The 21,643-nt window shown below is 41.5% G+C and overlaps 1 protein-coding gene across 3 annotated transcripts in view; it reads left to right on the forward strand.

Annotated features, from left to right (window-relative positions):
• The window catches only part of CBX1 (chromobox 1), a 30,084-nt gene that overhangs the window by 5,767 nt on the left and 2,674 nt on the right, over window positions 1-21,643 (forward strand). For 2 of the 3 annotated variants that reach the window (XM_042966780.1, XM_042966781.1), the window contains 3 exons: window positions 18,997-19,173; window positions 19,503-19,680; window positions 20,251-20,345. In XM_042966780.1, the coding sequence (XP_042822714.1) occupies window positions 19,034-19,173; window positions 19,503-19,680; window positions 20,251-20,345 (413 nt within the window). In that variant the 5' untranslated portion in view covers window positions 18,997-19,033. Of the gene's footprint in view, window positions 1-2,734; window positions 3,014-18,996; window positions 19,174-19,502; window positions 19,681-20,250; window positions 20,346-21,643 lie in introns of those variants that run through there. The other variant, XM_007085732.3, reaches the window with a different exon arrangement.

Genomic DNA, 21,643 nt, shown 5'->3' on the forward strand with positions numbered 1-21,643 from the left:
CACAGTCCATGAGTTCGAGCCCCGCGTCGGGTTCTGTGCTGACAGCTCAGAGCTTGGAGCCTACTTCGGATTCTGTGACTCCTCTCTCTGCCCTCTGCCTCTCACGCTCTATCTCTCTCTCAAAAATAAATAAACATTTAAACAAACATTAAAAAAAAAAGTTCTGTACTTCCCCCACTCCTTAAATCACATGAGAAGCAACTATGTGCTGTGCCTAAAATAGCTACTGTTTATTAGTGCCAGTATATACAGGCATTCCCTTTATACATTACAGTCCATCCCACAGAAATGCTGCAAGGTAGGTCTTAGGTAATGTTTCCATGTTTCAGATTTCTCTGTTGGCTGAGGCTCAGAGAAGTTAAGGAGCTTGTTCAAAGTTACGCAGCAGGCAAAAAGTAGAGACAGAACTAAATCCAGTTCAGCCTGATTCCAAGTCCTTGTTCTTTTTTGCAGCATCAGACTTCCTCTCTTCCCCACATTCCTTGAGATTTTAGGAACTTCATGTGAGAGACACACTTCCTGTGGGCATGAGCAATGTGACTTCAAATGTTGTCTTGAGCAAGATTACTATGACTGAGTTGCTGTTACCCTTAGAAGGAAAAGAAACTCTGAGGGTCTGAATAACTTAAAATGCCACCATTCTTATGGGAAGAGAAAAGAACTAAACCCATTTGATCCTAAAAGATTTTCAAAAAAGATAACTGTTACGGAGAAACATTAGGCTTGAGAGTTTGACATTCATCCCTGGCAGAATTCCAGAATAGATCATTAACAAGAGAGCTCTGAGTTGATTGCAGATTCACATAAACCAGTGGTGCTCTGCTACCTAAAAAGAAAAGGTACCTTTGACTCCCTTAATTCAAGAATGGTGTAGAACAGCTGTGCAGTGATGACTCCCCCTATTTTGAAATACTCATATAAAGAGCCAGGATTTAATAACAAACTAGATAAGGTAGACCCAAAACTGTTTTCCTATGATGTACGGTTTAAGAAAATGGCGATATTTAGCCTGGAAAAGTAAGACCTTGGGGCGGGGGGGGGGGAGACATAAAGGCTGAATTTCAATATTAGAAGGAATATGAAAGAGGAATTCTGTCTACCGAACAGAACTGTGTACAGCCACACACCCAGAACTAGGAGGAGTAGGTGGTATTTCCACGGAAAAGCCGAATTCAGCTCAATATGAGGAATTCGGGATGGCAGCATTTCACGTATACAGAATTATAGTTTGGGAGTTAGACATGACATCAAATTGCAATCCCACCACTTTCTTGATGAATGCTATTAGTCAGATTCTACAACCTCTGAGTCTTTTCCGTAAAATGGAAATAGTACTTCCCACCTCCCAGCGTTGCTTAGGATTAAATAACACTAATCAAGACCTTAAGAGAATTCCTAGTGCTGGGGTAAGCACTCAATAATATGTAGCTTATATTATTAGAATTAATTTTTTCATCATTAAAGTTATTACACACAGGACACTTTAGGAGGGAGTAAGTAGCTGAATTTTTGCCTCTTCATAGACACCCAACCGAAGGTCTCAGGAAGAATTGCCCTCTTCCCCATGCTCCCACAGCGGTCTTAGCAAAAGTATTATGATATTGTTGAGCTGGGTTTCTTACATGACAATTCTCCAGAGCCCTGCACAGTGCCTGGCTCAGCAAAACTGTTATATACACACAGGCTCCCGCATTCTGAAGTGGAGTACAATAGACTGGTTGCCTTTCCTCTTTACCTCTGATTAGGAGGATATGTGAATATTCAGAGTAAAGAAGGAAAAAAAAATCATCTTTTGGTAGTTCTATTCCTGATTTGATAGGGAAAAGCACAAAAAAGTTAAAAAACAAACAAACAAACAAACAAACAAACAAAAAAAGCACAACCAACCAAAACCTCACAAATCTGATGTGAAGAGATGAAGGAAGGAAAGCTTGATCACCTGCCCTGTCAGGTAGGACATTTCATTAATTCACGTAATCATTTATTCAACAAATATTGCTTGACAACTGTATGCCAGGGACTGTACTGGGCATTGAGTAAAGGGTGGTGAACAACACGAGGCGGCAAGGTTTCTGCCCTTACAGGAGGTTAGAAAACACAAGACAGACATTAATGACAATAAAGTGGGGTAAACGTTACGGGAGACTGAATTTCCGTATGAACAGAGTTGGGGACAGCGAGATACTTGAAGTCAGAACTAAACAGTTTGTCTCGAAGAATAAGCGTGGTTTTTTGCCTTTCTCGGTGTCTTGGGAGGTGGCTGGGTGAGGAGTGGTCACGGAGATAAGGGGGTTCTGCACTAGAGCTCTGGCTTGGCGCAGCCAACGAAAAATTTCGAGAAGTCAAGAGGCCCTGATGAGGAAACTACCTGGGGAACCTAACCTAGTCTAAAGAATCAGGCAAGACTTTGAAGGGGAAGTAATTTATAAACACTGAGAAGTAGGAGCCTTACAGAGATTTGGGGCAGAAATTGAGGATTACAGAGATTATTGGCGATTTAAGGTCTGGTGAGAAACCTCTTTAGATTCAAAAATGTCAAGGATTCACGTGAACTGTCCAGAAGTGGTTGATTTTTCGTACCAAGCATCATGGGGCTTGCTCGTAAAACCATACGTTCTAATTCCCTAGGTCGCAACGTTCTAAACTAGAGCCTGTCGAGCGCTTGTTAAAAAACTAAAACTCCCCGAACCCCGCGCACACTCCGCGGGGCGGTGTAGGACGCGCGCAGTACTTTGGGTCTTGTAGTCTGGGATGGACTCCAAGTCCCACAGTACTGTGCGGAGGGTCGTCGCGCCTGCGCAGTGTGGGCGGCGGGTAGCGCCGAGTGCGAGGCTCTTTTGTTCGTCCGAGGGGAGGGCCGTTGGCCGGGGCCTGCGGTACGCCGCTTCAGTGAGGGGCTCGACTGCGGCCACCGGCTTGTTGCTTTTCTGGGCGCCACTCCCCCGGCCGGCCCGACGCGACGCGCCATTAGCGCGGCACCGATTCCTCTCGGGCTCTTTGGCGCTGCTCTGAGGTGAAGAGCCCGCTAAAGGAGGGGAAGCGGGGAGCGGGGGGGAGGTGCTCGGCGGCGGCGGCGGCGGTAGCGGCGGCGGTAGCGGTAGCCCTGGGTGAGGGGCCGCGCTTGCGGCCGAGGTCGGGAGCTAGGAACGCGCCGGGTCCCGACCCCTTCCCTCGCGAAGCTCTCCGCCGGGTGCGGGGGTCGGGCGCCGGGCGCCGGGCGCGAGAAGGATGGAGAGGGCGGGGCGGGCGGCGTATCCTGAGCTGGAGATAGAAGCGATTCGGGGTGGGCCGAGCACTGGCGGGTCTCTCCTCAGGGCCTGGGTAGACCAACAAGACAATGCTACGTGGTTGGGTGCGCGGCTGCTGGGTTGGGCTGGGGAGGAAACACTTGAGTAAATTGGGAAGGGGACAGGCTGGGCAACCTTGATGCTTGGACATGAGTGGAGAGGGTTGACGGCTGCGAGACCTTCGCTTTCGAACGCAGTCTGAGAATATCGGGTCTGGCTGGGGCCGTCAGAGGCATTTCGCTCGCCGGGCTAAGGAGAAGTAACTTCGAGGAAATTGGAGAGGGGGCTGGGCAGCCCAAGGTGTGCTTCTTGGGGAGATCATCTGCTGGATAACCTGGAGTGGGGGCTAGGAGAGGGAGGGGCGGTGAGGTGCCTGGCTTGGATCTGGAAGGGGAGGAGCTGTTAGGGTAAATAGGGCGGAGGCCCCGGGAGTATTTCAGTTAGGTGTGAAAGGGGCCGCCTTGCTTCCCGATGGGTCCTCCTCACGCGGTGGGGAGGCTGTTAAAAAGAATGTGTGCAGAAAGGATGAAAACAAGATTTCTCCTCTTGTCTAGGCTTTCAGCTATCTTTACTCTTTTGATTCCTTTCAGGGAGTTAATATACCAAGTGTAGCGCTTCTGCTTTGATTTCACGATTAGTTCCATAAGTTTTTATCTGGGATCGTTACTGGTCGCAAAGGGCAGTGAAATCATAGAAATGTGTAGATGAGTTCACATGTAAGGAATTAAGTTAGTGAGAGAGTGTGAAATGATGTGGGAAGTGGGGAGACAAAGGAAAAGTTTGTGAGATCGTGAGATTTGTTTCATAGGCTCTTGTGATTTTTAGCCAGCCTTTCTTTGTTGTTGGAAAATTTGAATACAAAATGAGCAATACTTCTTCAGAGCTTCAAATGAAGATTTTTCATGGACGGCTTTATTTGCGGACTTGTATTGGTTTAACTCAATTGAGGTGGAGTTTACAAAAGGTCAGTTGTACTGGAAACTCTGGTCAGGGGTAGGATAGCCTCCTCAGTTGTATTAAGAATCATGCTACCAGTTTAGAATAGCTCTGAAAAGGTCCAGTGTTTTGGAATAGAAGCATGAATACATTTGGAAAATTAGTACCTGTGTTCCTCCCTAGGTGCTTGCAGACATTTATATTGTAAGTAGTATTGTTAAAGGGCAACTTGTTGGAACTGGTAGCACCTTACTAAAGCTTTAGGGCAGGTTCAGGGTCTTCATTTCCGATTTTCCTTTTGGTGCCATTTTTCTTCATTGATTGGCTGCTGTAGCCTGAATTGTTTTTCATTAAAGATGTAAATAGTGTGTAGCCTGGTGCTTCTAGCTTCTTGATTGAAAGGGACCAAGTAAGAATACCTTAGACTTCTGCATTTTTGACTGGAAGATACTGGTAATTGTCTGACCAAACCTCTAAAAAGAAGCTACCGTTATATAAGAGCACTTGGGCTGATTCATTTGGAAGAGCATGTGACTTTTGATCTTAGGGTCGTGAGTTTGAACCCCGCACTGGGTGTAGAGATTACTTAAAAACAAATAAGCTTAAAAAAATAAAAAGCAACTATTATACCTTGTGCCCATTTTAGGGACCAGGAAAGTGTTTCTTTTTCACTTCATACCGTTTAAAAAGAATTGATTCACTTTTGTCATTCTCTAGTAGTTTATCCATCAGAATCTCACCTTTTTTTATATACTATCTCTGGTAGTGTAACAGATTTTGCATTAGGCTTGATAGATTTTCACTTCATAGGTTATTTCTCTGAAGAGTTTTTGGAACAAAATGCTAATGGCTAGTATGTGGGCTCACATAGAATGGGGCTACGCTTCTTGTTCATCTAAATGTAGGTAGTTTATAGATTGTTGAGTATATGGCTTTGAGATCCTTTCTTAGAATTCCATGTGTTAGAATGAATTAATGTGCATTTATATAATTAGTTTTCCTGTCTTTGATCAATAACATTGGGCAGAGTATAACTGTTGTCCTTGGCATGTTTGTCTTAACAGTTAATTTTTTTTTTTAAGTTTTATTTATTTTGAGAGAGAGAATCCCAAACAGGCTCTGCATTAGCATAGAGCCCGACTTGGGGCTTGAACTCATGAACTGTGAGATCATGACCTGAACCAAAATGGAGAGTCGGATGCTTAACCAACTAAGCCACCCAGGCGCCCCTGTCTTATTAGTTTTTATGTACTCAGCTTGGTGTGCAGATTGTGCAAGTGACCATTTTAAATACCTTAGGTGAGGACCTGGAGAGGCCCCAGGTTCTGGATTTTAACAGCAAGCTATATAATTTGAATATTTTGTTTTAGAAGTATCTTGAAAAATCTTTTGGGGTCTTTGCATAAATTTAAATAAATAGTATTTCCAGGGGCACCTGGATGGCTCAGTCGGTTAAGCCTCCAACTCTTGGTATCAGCTCAGGTCATGATCTCACAATTGGTGAGTTTGAGCCCCACATCGGGCTCTGCGCTGATAGTGCAGCTTGGCATTCTGCTTGGATTCTCTCTCTGCCCCTCCCCCATTCAAGCTCGCTCTCTCTCTCTCTCTCTCTCTCTCTCTAAATAAACAAACAAACAAACAAACAAACTTAAAAACAATTGTATTTCCAGATAGTGATGTCTACTGAAAAAGTGAATAGCCTCTCCCAAAATTGGAACAGTTATTCAAATATGGGCAAAATTCAGATCCTGTTAGTATTTGAATTGAATAATTTGTGTTAAATCTTTACTGCTTTCAGCTTTTATGATTTTTTGTAAAGTTTATTTATTTACTTAGAGAGAGAGAGAGAGAAAGAAACCATGTGCACACGAGCAGGGGAGCAGAAAAGAGAATCCCAAGCAGGCTCCAGACTGCCAGCATGGACATCAATTCAGGGCTCATTCCCGGGAACCATGAGATCATGACGTGAGCCGAAATCAAGAGTTGGACATTCAACTGACTGAGCCACCCAGGCGCCCACTTTTACGATTTGCTGACCAAGGGGGGGTAACCTAATTTGTCTGTGAAATTGTGCCTTTCTCTTTAATAATAGCTAACACATTGAGAGCCTAACAGAACTGTGGTATTTGAGAGGTTAGTGTCAATAATCTGGTTTTGTTTTGTTATCTGTGAATGCTTTGGTCTCTGCTTTTAGTTCCATCTTAGCTGGGACTCCTGCGTGGCTCAGTCGGTTGAACAGAGCCTGCTTGGGATTCTCTCTCTCTGTCCCTCCCCCCTCCAAAATAAATAAATAAACTTAAAAAAAAATTTCCAACTTAGCTGTAATTCTGGTCCAGCTTTCTAATTTTATTTCATCTTAAACTAAAAGACTTGCCAGTTATCACTGTGTCCTACTAATATTTGCATATCCCTGTGGCCTCTTAACCCAAAGCTGTATCTGTAGTTTCATCCCCATCAGCCTCCAGAAAGGGGATAGCCAACTTTCTGATAGAGCTCAGATAAAATTTTAATTTGATTAGCACACCAGTATTCTAGTCCTAGATCCTGGAATTCAAGGGCAGCTATTCCTTTAAAAATGAAACTCCTGCTACTGGGTTTGTGGCACAAGTTGTTTTCTGCTCAGTAAAGTTTTCCATCTGGAAAGCATTTACCTCCCAGTCATAGCTAACAAACAGACTAACAGCAGTTTAGAAACATGAGTCAGGAGGACTACAAATTGAGTATATACTACACATGCCTTCACCTGCCTTTTAATGATTGGTATGTAGTTGCTAATGCTCAACAAAGGTGTACTTCTTTCTTGTTTTCCATTTTGGGGTTGCAGATCAGATTTTACTGATTATTCCCTAAAATGCTGACAGCTTTAGACTTCTCTTCCCTGATTTTTGGCATCTGAGACATATATCCTTCCTGCCCATACAGGGTTCAACGTGTTACACAGGGCCCAGACCTATCTTTGATTGAGTGTCTGAATAAAAACAGAAAGAGGGGTGCCTGTGTGGCTCAGTTGGTTGAGCATCCGACTCTTGATTGTGGCTCAGGTCATGAGCCCAGTGTTGTGGGATGCTCAGCATGGAGGCTGCTTAGGATTTTCTCTCTCTCTCCCTCTCTCCTCCCATCCTGTCCTCCCTTGTCACGGCTCTGTCTAAATTTTTTTAAATATTACAAAAAGTAGAAACAATGGAAACAGAAAAAAGAAACAGTGGTTGGCTAGGTTGAGTAGGCTTCATGGAAGTAAGGTTGTTTAAGCCCTATCTTTAAGGATGGGTAGGATTTTGACTGCTGGTGTTGGGCAGGATCACTTAATAATGAGCAGAGCCTTTTGTGGAGACGGTGTGCAGTTTATAGTTTTGACAGGAGTGTAGGTCTTGTGAGGGAGTAGAAGTACGGAATGGTTGGAATGAAAGGGTGTTAGGTGTTGCGCTGAGGAGTTTGGTCTTTGTTTTAAGGAGAAGGGGCCTTCTAGAAAATTTTTTAGTGGTTACCTTTACTATTTAGTCTACTCTGCCCAAACTGGTTTACACACCATCTACCTCAGACATACCTCATTGCTTTTGTTCACCACCGTTCCTTAAGCCAAATTGCCCTCCTCAATCCACCTTTTCAAATACTCTTGGAGCTTGGCTTCAATCCCAACTTTTTAAACTCTTTCCTGATCACCCTAGTCATTTATTCTTCCAAGCCTCTATGGTGCTTTTGTGGCTACTTATTTTTGCTTAATTTTCTTTTGCTAATTATTATATACTCTTACATTTCTCTTGTTGAAATGAAGTTCACCTTGCATTGTTTTCTTGTATTTATATTTCAGGCCTGGCTCTGGGGACTTTGGGAAATTTTCTTTGCTTCATAAGCCTCAGTTTTCTCATTTGTGAAGTGGGTTTAATAGAGTTGATGTGAGGATTGAATGCCTTTATATGCATTGTTTTAAGTATTCAGTAAATTTTAGCTGTTATTATGTTGTTATTACTCACCACTAAGGGATTCTCAAAAGCCTGTGATTCTTGTGTGTCTGCATATCCCACTGGCCTGAACAAATAGCTCCATTTGCCTGGGTCTGAGAGGGTTCCTGCAATGTGGACCTCTCAGTGCTTTCGCCAGTGAGTTGGTCACCCTATATTCCACTCTGGCTTTTAGTAAATTGTTATTGGTTTTATTTTATTTAATTTTATTTATTTTTTAATAGATAGTGTTAAATGCTGGGAGAGTTGTAGTTAGAAACTTTTATAGTTATTAATGCCTAGGTCTTAAACCTAAGCTAGAAGCAAAAGAGGCAATAGGAAAATAATGGAAAAAGGGGCTAGATGAGAGAAGGAGTGATGTGGGGAGTGATATGCACAGTAATTACCTCATCCTTACTGGCCATTTCCTCAGCCTCTCTTTCTAACTGGCCACATTTCTGTTCCTCAGATAAAGCAACGTCTTCTCACTTTAGGACTTGGAACCAACTATTCCCTACACATGGTGTGTTTTTCTGATTTTTGCTGAGTTGTCTCCTTTATAGCAATTATCACAATATCTTCTTGCTTATTGTCCGTGCCCTCCTCTGCCTGCACATGCATGTATTCACACACCCCCCACTCATGCTCACTCATGGCACTCGTCCACACTAGAAAATAAATTCTAAATGTTTGAACAAATATCTGGGCATTGTGGCCCAGTCAGTATAACACATAAAATTAACTATCACAAGTATATGTATATGTGTGTGTGCATGTGTGTATGTGTATATACATATACACACACATACACATATATATACATATATATATACGTGTATATATATATATACACATACACACATATATATACACATACACACGCGCACACATTCTAAGAGACTAGGGATTTTTGTCTTTGTTGCTCACCCCCTTTGTCTAGCACCTTACCCATAATGGGTACCAAAAAGATAATTGTTAAATGATGAATACTGTAGGAGGGTGTTCATAGGAAGAATTAACCTAAACCTAGCCTGAGGCTTTGGGAAAGCTCCTGAACAGGACATTTTAGGTAAGGGAATTGGTCAAATGAAAGAATGAGGCAAAGGGCAAGGTAATTGTGATTGATAGGTTAGGTGTAGTGGTCTTCAGCTCAGATGCCCACACATAATGATATGAAGAGATCTGCATTTTATTTTTTTTTAATGCTTATTCATTTTCAAGAGAGCGCGCGCGCATGCGCGAGTGAGGGAAAGGCAGAGAGAGAGAGAAAGGGAGACAGGATCTGAAGCAGGCTCCAGGCTCTGAGCTGTCAGTGCAGAGCCCGATGTGGGGCTCAAACTCAGAAGCCACGAGATCATGACCTGAGCCGAAGTTGGACACTTAACCGACTGAGCCATCCAGGCATCCTGAAACCTGCATTTTATTTTTTTTTTTAATTTTTTTTTTAATGTTTTATTTATTTTTGAGACAGAGAGAGAGACAGAACATGAGCAGGGGAGGGGCAGAGAGAGAGGGAGACACAGAATCGGAAGCAGGCTCCAGGCTCTGAGCTGTCAGCACAGAGCCTGATGCGGGGCTCAAACTCACGAACCGTGAGATCATGACCTGAGCCGAAGTCGGATGCTCAACCGACTGAGCCACCCAGGCGTCCCCTGAAACCTGCATTTTAAATGAGGGGCTAGTGTTGAGAATAAATCTGGTCAGGAGTTACCCAAACAAGAGATGATGATGGCTTGCAAATAGGATGATAGTAGTAGTAGGGCTAGAAAAATGTATGGATTGAAAGATATTTAAGATACATACTCAATAGGATTTAATAAGAGGCTAGATATGGAAGATGAGTGGAATGAAATCAAGGATGATTGTCATTTTTGTCTTGAACTCAATAAATGTGCTATGAATACTTAGACCATTGTTCATTTAATTGGATGGCTGCCTTTTTTAAAAAGTTAGTATGTAAAAACAGTCTGTGGGGCATGTGGGCAGCTCAATTGGTTAAACACCCGACTTTGGCTCAGGTTGTGATCTCTTGGTTTGTGGGTTCGAGCCCCACGTCGGGCTCTGTGCTGACAGCTCAGACCTGGAGCCTCCTTTGGATTGTGTGTGTGTCTCTCTCTCTTCCCCTCCCCTGCTTGTGCTCTGTCTCTATCTCTGTCTCTCTCGAAAATAAACATTAAAAAAAAAAAAGAAAACTGAGCCTGAAATCTCAACTTTTAAAGTTTGTTATAAAACTTTACTATTTGGATCATCAAAACTGATTTTTGGTATTTACATTGATCTTCAGAAATCTTAAAATTATTTTCACAAATAAACCATTTTGTTGACATTTTCCATTGTATTTAGAACTTCCTTTCTCACCTCTCTCATCTGTCTTCATAGGAAGATAAATTCCTTTTGCCATTTTCTTGTATAGGCCAGGTAAAAGGAAGAGCAGAAGAAATTCCTACACTTAAGCTATATGAAATGTGATTTTTCAGTCTCTGGCAGCTCTTCTGTCTTGGTTTTCTAGAAATGAGATCTTGGTTTCTCTTTTTCGTAATTATTGGTTCCAGCCAGACCTGGGTCCTTCTTGAGTGTGTTCTGGAGTTGCTCTCTGGTTTTAAAAACTTAGGCATGAATTTCAGCTATACACCCGATGGAAGTGCTGTTTTCTTATTGAGTCTTAATATTTTGGGCTTCCGAAAGCTATCTTTAAACTTGAAGCAGTAATCTAATGAAGTAGAACATATATGCAAATATATAAATAGATTTAATCCTAGAAGGTCATAAAAGCTCACCTCAAAGGCATCAATCCCATGAGGGTTGTTATACTATTTTGCTTATTAGGAAACTGAGCAAATATATATAACTACCTAGAGGCATAAAGTTGTTTTGAGAGGTAGGGACAGGAAAGGGACTTTTCTGGTGCTCATACTAGCTTTCTTTTGGTGGAAGGAACTATATAAGGATCCTGGATCCTTCAAGCAGTGTTCTTCCAATTGCTAGTACCAAAAAAAAAAAAAAAAAAAAAAAAAAAAAAGATCTAGATTGAATGATGTTGAATGTGATACAGAGATCATTTTGTTTTCATGAACATTGGTTATTGTTCCAGTCTTAATTCTCAATTGGATGGAGAAAGTAAAATGTTCACCTGCCTTTTAGCTAACTCTGAGAATTGATTTATATCTGTAATTGTGTGATTTCACCTGAGGAATGTAGTTTCTGCCAATCCTCTTCTAGCAATGGCTTTTATCCAAGGATATGCATCAAATCACCTAAGGAGCTTTTTATTTTATTTATCTATTGTTAAGCAAACTACACCCAGCTTGAACTCATGACCCTAAGATCTAGAGTCATACAGATCTGCTAAGGAGGTTTTAAAGATGCAGATGCCATGTTCAAAGAACACTGTAATAATAGAAAATTGGCAACAACCCAAATTTTCATCACTTGGTAAATGGTTAGATATGATGTGTCCATACAATATGGAATACTATGCAGCTTGTTAAGAATGGAGATTTTTGGGGCACCTGGGTGGTGCTCAGTTGGTTGAGCATCTGACTTTGGCTCAGGTCAGGATCTTGCTGTTTATGGGTTCAAGCCCCATGTCAGGCTTTGCGCTGACAACATAGAGCCTGCTTTGAATTCTCCAGTCTCCCTCTCTCTCTGCCCCTCCCCCACTAGCACTCAATCTCAAAACAAATAAACATTACAAAAATTTTTTTAATGGAGATCTTTATGGAACAGTGTCAAAGATATAGTACGTTTTATTAAAAAGCAAGTTGTAGAATTATAATATCTATTTTCACTTAATATATATCTGTGTTTATGTATAGAAACATAAACAGGCTAGGCCGCCTGGGTGGCTTAGTCCGATAAGCATCCAACTTCAGCTCAGGTCACGATCTTGCAATTCATGGGTTCGAGCCCCATGCCAGGCTCTGCACTGAGAGCTCAGAGCCTGGAGCCTCCTTCAGATTCTGTGTCTCCCTCTCTGCCCCTCCCCCGCTCATGCTCTGTCTCTCTCTCAAAAATAAACAAACACTAAAAAAAAACATAAATAGGCTGACAGGTTTTGGGCCAAGGAATTGTAATTTCCTACATTAAATATTTTTGTAATTGAATATGAATACATTATATTATGGTTAGTATGTGTGTGTGTGTGTGTGTATATATATATATATATATATATATATATATATACATACATACACACCGTACTTTCTATGTCATTGGATCTGGGTATCTGTATTTTCTGGGTATCTGTATTTTTAAACTCCCTAGGTCATTCTGATTCTTATGAGTGAAAACTCTCTATTCAAAGTCTGCTTTCCTATGAATTCTTCCTTAGTAAAGGTGGTCACCTCACCAGACCAACATTCTGAATGCTTTTTCTTAACATTTAGCTAAAAGCCCTACTGCTTTGGTTTCAGAGGTCTGTGGTTGTTACCTTGTACTGACACCTGGAATTTGATCTTTCAAGCTGGCAAGAAATCAGTACCAGCTACTCAAAAACAAAATAAAATGCCTTGTATCTGATACTATACTGCCTTCTGCTTTCAAGTAGCATTGTTCCTGTTTTCTAGCTTCTAACTGCCTTAGTGGAGGATGTGTGGGTTTTTTTCTCTTGAAAGAGCTATGAGTTCATGACTCTTGCTTCAGATTTACATCATTCCTGGATTCATTGGGACACTATAAATTTTGGTTTCTTAAAATTGGCATTTTCTCCGTGCTGTCTTCAGCCTACTTGGTAGGTGTTTAACTTCACAAAATCTGCACCATCTAGCACTTGTTGATTTAAAAGATTCCAAAGACTTGCTGGGGCCCTAACAACCAATGCTTTGTCACTGCCTCCTGATTTAATTAACAATGAATACCTTTGTATTGCAGTAACCAATTAGGAATCATTGGTTTTTTTAACAGCCATACCTTACAAGGTCTTTTCTTTTTTTTTTTTCCTCTTTTTTTTTTTAATTTTATTTTTAATTTTTTTAAATTTACATCCAAATTAGTTAGCATATAGTACAACAGTGATTTCAGGAGTAGATTCCTTAATGCCCCTTACCCCCTTTAGCCCATCCCCCCCTCCCACACCCCCTCCAGTAACCCTCAGTTTGTTTTCCATATTTATGAGTCTCTTCTGTTTTGTCCCCCTCCCTGTTTTTATATTATTTTTGTTTCCCTTCTCTTATATTCATGTGTTTTGTCTCTTAAAGTCCTCATATGAGTGAAGTCATATTTTTGTCTTTCTCTGACTAATTTCACTTAGCATAATATCTTCCAGTTCCATCCACGTAGTTGCAAACGGCAATATGTCGTTCTTTTTGATTGCCGAATAATTACTCCATTGTATATATATATACCACATTTTCTTTATCCATTCATCCATCGATGGACATTTGGGCTCCTTCCATACTTTGGCTATTGTTGATGGTGCTGCTATAAACATGGGGGGGCACGTGTCCCTTCGAAACAGCACACCTGTATCCCTTGGATAAATGCCTAGTAGTGCAATTGCTGGGTTGTAGGGTAGTTCTATTTTTAGTTCTTTGAGGCACCTCCGTACTGTTTTCCAGAGTGGCTGTACCAGCTTGCATTCCCAACAAGGTCTTTTCAAAAGAGAATCATTATCAGTCACTTCCTTATTTACTGATGACAAACTATAGGAAGGATCCACTTAAAGAGACCTCTGTCCTTTTCTTGTACAGGCCAAAGGGAAGACTTCCTACAGATACGTGGCTAGCTCCTAGTTGTGTGTGTGCAGCAGGGCCCTTAGCTCACTCAGCCTTGCTGTCCTTACTGAGGTGCTTGCTCTGTTAATTATGTGACCTTAGGTGATTTATTTCTTGTAATCTGTTATCTATGAGGTGTCGATAACATCTCAGTGGTTTGTTTCACGGGATGGTTTTGAAGGATCAAATGATGTAACGTGAGGTAGCACTTTGTAAACTCTAAAGTTCGATACAAGTGTATTATTTTTTTTAGGCATCTTAAAATGTGGCAGACTCAGTAAATATTTAGATAAAAGTTATAGCAGCTTAGTTAACTCTAGTTTGTTGGGGTTTTTTTTCTTTTTACTGTTGATTTTTGAGAGAGAGGGAGAGGTAAAGCATGGGGGAAGGGGCAGAGAGAGGAGGGGAGGGACAGAGGACCTGAAGTAAAGCGGGCTCTGTGCTGACAGCAGAGTCCAACGCAGGGATCATACTCAAACCATGGATCATGACCTGAGCTGAAGTCAGACGCTCAACCTACTGAGCCACCCAGGCACCCCAACTCTAGGTTTTTTATCTGCAACATCATGATAAGCCTTAAGAAGACCTGTCCAAACATTAAGATTTGAGTTAATCAGGAACTTTTCACCCTGTGTACACCTCTTCGATGTTTTGTCATAAATAGTTCTGACATAAATGTTCTATGATCATGGCCATGGCCATGTTCATAGGCCATGTTCTATAACTGATGCCATAATTTGGTTGCCAGGATGCCGGGGGGGGGGGGGGGGGAGTGGCAAGTTGTGTTGATGAAAGGCATTTTTCCATTGTGCTACTACACTGATTTGAGTTACTTTGAAATTTCCTTGCCAAGCAATTCCAATTGAGAGTCCTCAATTCCAGATATCCCTGCTAGTGTTTGGAGACTGTCATATTCAGGGAGGATTTCTCTTGAAATAATCCTTTTGGAAACCATAGGAGAATTGACTCATAATATTTAAGAGGGCTCTTGGCTCCTCTGAAGGTGATAGATTCTATAGGAAGAGTGGGTTGCATTTTTAGTCAACTTCAACATTGATTTTAACAAACTGCTTATTCAGGCCCCCATAGAACTACCTATAAATTAGAGAAAAACTCAAATTGGGAAGCCTGGCTGAGAATCTTTAATATAAAGAATCTGGTACCTGAGGTAGATGCTGGGATGAGCCAGTTAAGAAAGCTCAGAGAGGGGCTCCTGAGTGGCTCAGTCAGCGTCTGACTTCGGCTCAGGTCATGATCTTGCGGTTCGGGAGTTCGAGCCCGCATCGGGCTCTGGGCTGACAGCTCAGAGCCTGGAGCCTGCTTCGGATTCTGTGTCTCCCTCTCTCTCTGCCCCTCTCCCGCTTGCTCTCTCTCTCTCTCTCTCTCTCTCTCAAAAATAAATAAACATTAACAAAAAGATTAAAAAAAAAAAAAAGCTCAGAGAAGGGCATCTCGTTGGCTCAGTTTGTTGAGCTTCTGACTCTTGATTTCGGCTCAGGTCATGATCCCAAGGTCTTTGGGATGGAGCGCCACCTTGGGCTTGGAGCCTGCTTGAAATTCTCTCTCCCTGTCTCCCTGCCTCCCTGCCTCTCTGCCTCTCTCTCCCTGCCTCTCTCTCCCTGCCTCTCTCTCCCTCTCCCCCTTCCCCACTCACACTCACTCTCTCCTTAAAAAAGGCTCAGAGAGAAGTGGGAGTCTGTTTATTCTTCACTTTTTTGAGTTCTTCTTTTTTATTTTTTTTAAAGCTTCTTTATTTATATTGAGAGAGGGGTGGGGAGGGAGTGAGAATCCCCAGCAGGCTCCATGCCTTCAGTGCAGAGTCTAATGCTGGGCATAAGCACACACTGTGAGATCATGACCTGTGCTGAAATCAAGAGTTGGCCACTTAGTCAACTCAGCTACCCAGGCACCCCTTGAGTTGTTAAGACAGTGAGTTAAGCTAGTTAAACTGTTCTGTTCTATGACTCTTCCTCCTTGGGACCATGCTAATGATACAGGGAGAAGAGGCCTACAGTAGCCAGAGATAAACCAGAAGCTGTCCTGATCCTTTTGGTTCGTAGTAGGACAATCGGATGGGCAGTATTCAGTGCTGTTTCTTTTTGTAAGACAAGTATAACTATTAATGTGGATAACACGGGGCTTTAAATAACTCTGGATTCTGAAGCCTTAGTGATAGAATGCCTTTCCTTTACCTTCTTAAATTTAATTACTTGGTAGAGAAGTTATTAGGGAACAATTACTGTTTTGCATGGTCTATAACCCATTATTTTCCTTCCATCAATTGAGAAAGGGAGTATCTTCCAATGTCCAAGACCAAATTAATGCAGGGAGTTGTGGTAACCTTTGGTATCTAAAGGTGATGGTCAGTTTATTTTTCTCTGCGTGTTAACCAAAGACTGACAGTGAATCCTGCTTTACCTCTTCAACTCACAGTGGAAGAAAGCAAGGAATAGAGAGCATTTATTCTTGGAAGGAAACACAATCCAGAAGGGAAATTAGATTTTTCTTTCCTCATAAAATAACACTTGCCATATAGCAGTCAGAAATTTGAAAACCTGAAAGCATCTCCCTCCAGAAAGAAGTACACACAGCCTCTGAATCAAAGGCACATGAAGCTAACTGCAATCCACTGATAAGTTGGTTCAGTAAAAGAAGGAAGGGAAAACGTGTGGCATTTTCTCTAAAAGATAGAGGGACTGGGTGGGGGGTGAAGGAAAGCAAAGCAGATTTTTCAGTATGTAAATGGAGAAGGAAGAGGGTTGGAAAGATGCCTCTTACCTGAGCACAGGTAATGTTCTGAACCCCTCTGTAAAGGTGGGGCTTAGGTGTTGCCTTAGACCATACTAAAAGCACTCCAGAAAAGTGTTTCGTGCTACCTTGCAAAAGTTCAGAATACCTTTAAGTGGAAGTGGTATCTACATTTTTCTTATCGGACATTAAGCATCAGAAAGGCAGGAAGCATTTCTTATTCTCTTGAATCTCCAGTATCCACCAGTGTCCAGATTTTCTAGTAGTTAAATGTTTCAGTAAGTCAGCATTGCTCATATATGCAGACATGGGAATATCTCAGTATAAACCAAAATTTCTGTGGATAATTTAACTGATTCATAATGATGATCCTGACTTCCATGAAAATTTGTTATATTTCATATGGACTATAGTGGACTTTTTCAAAAAGACATTCTGTACATGTCAGTTTTAAAGTTTGTTTATTAAATATTTTCTTTTTATGTACTCTATACCCAACGTAGGGATCGAACTCAAACCCTGGGATCAAGAGTCTCATGCTGTTCTGACTGAGCCAGCTGTGAGGCACCCCTAAAGTATATTTAGAAGAGTTTCTACCTAGGCTAAGTAAGACTCCTTTTCCCAAGGATGAACAACCAGTTTAGCCCCAAATCAGCATTATCTTAAGTTCATAGATGGTAGTAATTTGGCTTGAATTATCTGCCATTCTCTTGATTCTTTGTATCTCATTGTGGCAGCTGTGATCCATGAATTTGTAGATTTTGGGCCAGTTTTGTAGATCAGTTCTGATGTGTTGGTATCTTATGGCGCCACCTACTGACGCAAATTGGTAAACAAATGGCTTTAAGCCTGCCAGCTGTCCCAATTGTATCTGAAGGACTAAAAATAGATTTATAGGGGACTAAAGTTTTAGCATTGGAAAAAAATCCTTAGAAGTCACTCAGCCTAAAGAAGTATTTTACAAAAGAATTAACTCAGGTTTTGGGGCACCTGGGTGGCTCGTCGGTTAAGCGTCCGACTTCAGCTCAGGTCATGATCTTACGGTCCGTGAGTTCGAGCCCCGCATCAGGCTCTGTGCTGACAGCTCAGAGCCTGGAGCCTGTTTCAGATTCTGTGTCTCCCTCTCTCTCTGCTCCTCTCCTGTTCATGCTCTGTCTCTCTCTCTCTCAAAAATAAAAATAAATAAACGTTAAAAAAATTAAAAAAAAAAAAAAGAATTAACTCAGGTTTTATTATCTGTGATAACTATCTCTTTTTTTCCTGTTCATTTTTCCAAATTATTGCAGTGCCCCAATTAGAGAATTTCATGGTCATTCTGGCATTTTTATAAGTCTTTCTGAACCTCAGAAATAAGCTAAGTAGAATAAGAAACGAAGAAGAAACTTTCACATTGTAAATCATTGATGGCATTTGGAAAAGACCACATAAAGAACCTTGTGGGTGCTCAGTTGGTTAAGCGTGCAACTCAATTTCTGCTTAGGTCATGATCTCATGTTTCATGAGATTGAGCCCCATGTCGGGCTATGCTGGCAGCACGGATCCTGCTTGAGATTCTCTCTCTCCCTTTCCCTCTGCCCCCCCCCCAAAATAAATAAACATTTTATTTATTTAAAAAAAACTTCTTAATATTTATATTTGAGAGAAAGAGAGAGAGTGTGCGAGCAGGGGAGGAACAGAGAGAGGGAGACAGAGAATCCGAAGCAGGCTCCAGGCTCCGAGCTGTTAGCACAAGCCCCACGTGGGGCTCAAACTCATGAGCTTGTGAGATCATGACCTGAGCCACCCAAGCACCCCGATAAACAAACATTTTAAAAAAAGAACCTTGAGACTCAGGAGAGAATGTTGTAACAATGCAGAGGGATGCATTGTATTATATATGCATATACAAAGGGGAAAATCGAACCAGATGTTTGATAAATAGGACAAGCTGCTTCGCACTGTAAAAGTTGGAAGTCTAGTGATATGATGAAAGTATGAATCAGAGGGTTATATGTAAGTTTAATGTGTATGTAAGTTTAATGTTTATACCTTATTTTTAGGACTCTTACTTTCAATTGAATAACATTTTAGATGCCATGCTTTATACTAAAAGGGGTATTGGAAACTTTTTAACTTAGAATAGGTATAAAAGTGTTAGGTGATTATGCAAGAATAAAGGAGTTTTGCTGTGAGATTGGTTGGGGCTTTTTATGAACTAGCTTTCATATCAGAACATATTAGAAAACTTTATTTTTTACTGAAGCCGAAAAGGTGGAATACGTAATACAAGGATACACTGTTAAAGTCATCAGTGATGCCCCTGGGTTTCTAACCATCCGAATATTCACCTAACCAAGAAAAGTGTGCCCTAATGCCCTTTTTATTTTGTCACTTTAGCAGCGTCACCCTTTAGACCAGAAAGCTGGCGGGCACTATGGGGAAGAAACAAAACAAGAAGAAAGTGGAGGAGGTGCTAGAAGAGGAGGAAGAGGAATATGTGGTGGAAAAAGTTCTTGACCGTCGAGTGGTAAAGGGCAAAGTGGAGTACCTCCTAAAGTGGAAGGGGTTCTCAGAGTAAGTTTCATTAACCTGGCTAAATCCATCCATGTAGTCACCAACTTTCTCAGGAGTCTAGTAATGTGCAAGGCCTAGAGTGCTCCAATATGTAGTGTGACCCAGGCCTGGCCTCCATGGCTTATGGTCTAAAAGTCCCTTATCTCCCCTCCCGCCCACCAAGAAATTTCAGCATTACCAAGTTCTTGATCTTGGACAAAATCTGGTTCCTCATCATCATTAACTCCTCTCTTCCAAGGGCACCAGCTCTTGTCATCCTGTGCGTCTCCTTAGTATGAGTGTGCTAACTTTGAGTGGAAAGTGTGACTCACTGTGCCCTCTGATTTCAGTGAGGATAACACGTGGGAGCCAGAAGAGAACCTGGATTGCCCTGATCTCATTGCTGAATTTCTACAGTCACAGAAAACAGCACATGAGACAGATAAGTCAGAGGGAGGCAAGCGCAAAGCTGACTCTGATTCTGAAGATAAGGGAGAGGAGAGCAAACCAAAGAAGAAGAAAGAAGAGGTGAGGAGAGAAAATTTTTACTAGTCTAGAATTCCTACTGCTGTCGAAGAAACTAAAAGCTCTTTAAATTTAAAGTTAAATACTTTTATTCTGCTGTTTCTTGGACCTCAGCAGCCATCTCTCATTCCTTCTGGAATCTTAGCTATGCTAATGCTTTCAAAGTGTTTTGGGGGTTCACTTAATCTATACTTATTTTATCTGAGGTTCAGGAAGAAGTGCAACTAAATTCATTCCCGTAAAAAGATCGTTTTCAGTGTTGTAATCATTACAACTGTAAGGTAGCTATTTTCATCTATTCAATACCTTAAAGTAAGTTGTCTTCTGAAGGGGAAGAAACAGTTGTGAACATTTATTTTGCTTGAGACGTATGTCCCTTTTTACATATGGGGAAACCTTAAGACCTTGATGGAGGAATCACCCAAGGATGCAAAAAGGCCTGTGACTTGGAGCCAAGGTATTGGTGGAATATTGGCAAGAGTGTCATTATATTAATCAGAGAAACCGGAGTGACTCCAGTCTGGATAACAATTCCATATAATTAAAATTGTTCCATTCATCTGGTTTTCACAGTCAGAAAAGCCACGAGGCTTTGCCCGGGGTTTGGAGCCAGAGCGGATTATTGGAGCTACAGACTCCAGTGGAGAACTCATGTTCCTGATGAAATGGTGAGTCTGCCAGTGGCTCTGTGTGGTGGTTTTTTCTTCTCCCCATCTGTTCCATGCCAGAGGAAAAGAGCTGGACCTTCGAAATTCCAGTCGCCCAAGTGTGAAATCTTTAAGATGGCATAGTCCTTCGATAGTGACCCTCGGCCTGACTGCCAACCTGGACTCATGAGTTATACAGGTAGGGGCCCTTAGGATTCTCAGTCTTTGCCCATTTTTTAGGAGGTGGGAGAAAATCCAGAATGGAGAAGGTGTGGGGAGGAATCACATTTCACTTCTGTAAATAAAGGAAAAAGATATGAAATGTGATTGAACCACCCTCCCCTTCTACCACCTCCTTAATAAAGATCGGGCTGGCCCCAGGATCAGTTGTTTTCTGTTAACTTTTCAGGGTTAAGAATTTCTGTAGCTCTTCCTTTGTCCTTGATAGATCCTTTCTCATTTGTGCCAATTGTGTAATTCCAGGATCAGCCAGTAGGGGTCAGCAAGTCCCCTTTACTATACTGAGTGTAGAACAAGGCTTTTTTTTTCCTTCCAGAAGTATAAATACCAATGGTAGTAATATTCCATGAAACGGCTTAATGAAAAGTTGTCTTGAGAATTTTAAGAACTGTAATTAATCCCAAATTCTCTAAAATTCCCCTACTCTGTCCAAAAGAAAGGCTTTCTTCCCTATTTCTTGCTTGTTGAAAAATGCTTGTGCTATTTTCTTCCCCCACATGGGTCTCAATTATTGTCCTAAAAAAAATGTAGGAGTAAATAATTCCAAACTTCTGCCAGTCAAGGCAGCATTCTAAGGATTTTGTCCTTTTGTGAGTCTAGACCCTTCTTGGAAACTCGTATCTACTCTTCATTCCTCTTGTTTAGAAGGTGGCCAGAGAGGCCTAACTTTGACACTACTGGAAGCCTATGTCACAATTAGCTGAAACTCTGTTTTCTTATTATGCATTCCCTAGGTGTTCACTGAATCTGATCATCTTTTAGCTGATATATTGCTAGCCCATAGGAGAAAAGTTCATTTTTAAGGTGCTGCATCTGGGGGGGGGGGGAAGGATCAATACCCGGAGTTACAGTCCAATTAGAATATACTTTCTGTCTGCATGTGACCATTCTGGGTTACATTAGTATCTCCATATTGTTTAAGATTACACTCCTTTAATTGAATTACTGCTGTTTGTAAAGGTTCTACCTGAATGTAACACTACAGGTTGAAATAGTAAGATTGTGATTATAAAACCAAGTTCACTTTACGGTTATTTTCCTGGAAAGTTGAGATACTTGTCCATTTCCAAAATAGCAAA

This window comes from Panthera tigris, chromosome E1 (assembly GCF_018350195.1).
Source record: "Panthera tigris isolate Pti1 chromosome E1, P.tigris_Pti1_mat1.1, whole genome shotgun sequence".
Lineage (NCBI taxonomy): Eukaryota > Metazoa > Chordata > Mammalia > Carnivora > Felidae > Panthera > Panthera tigris.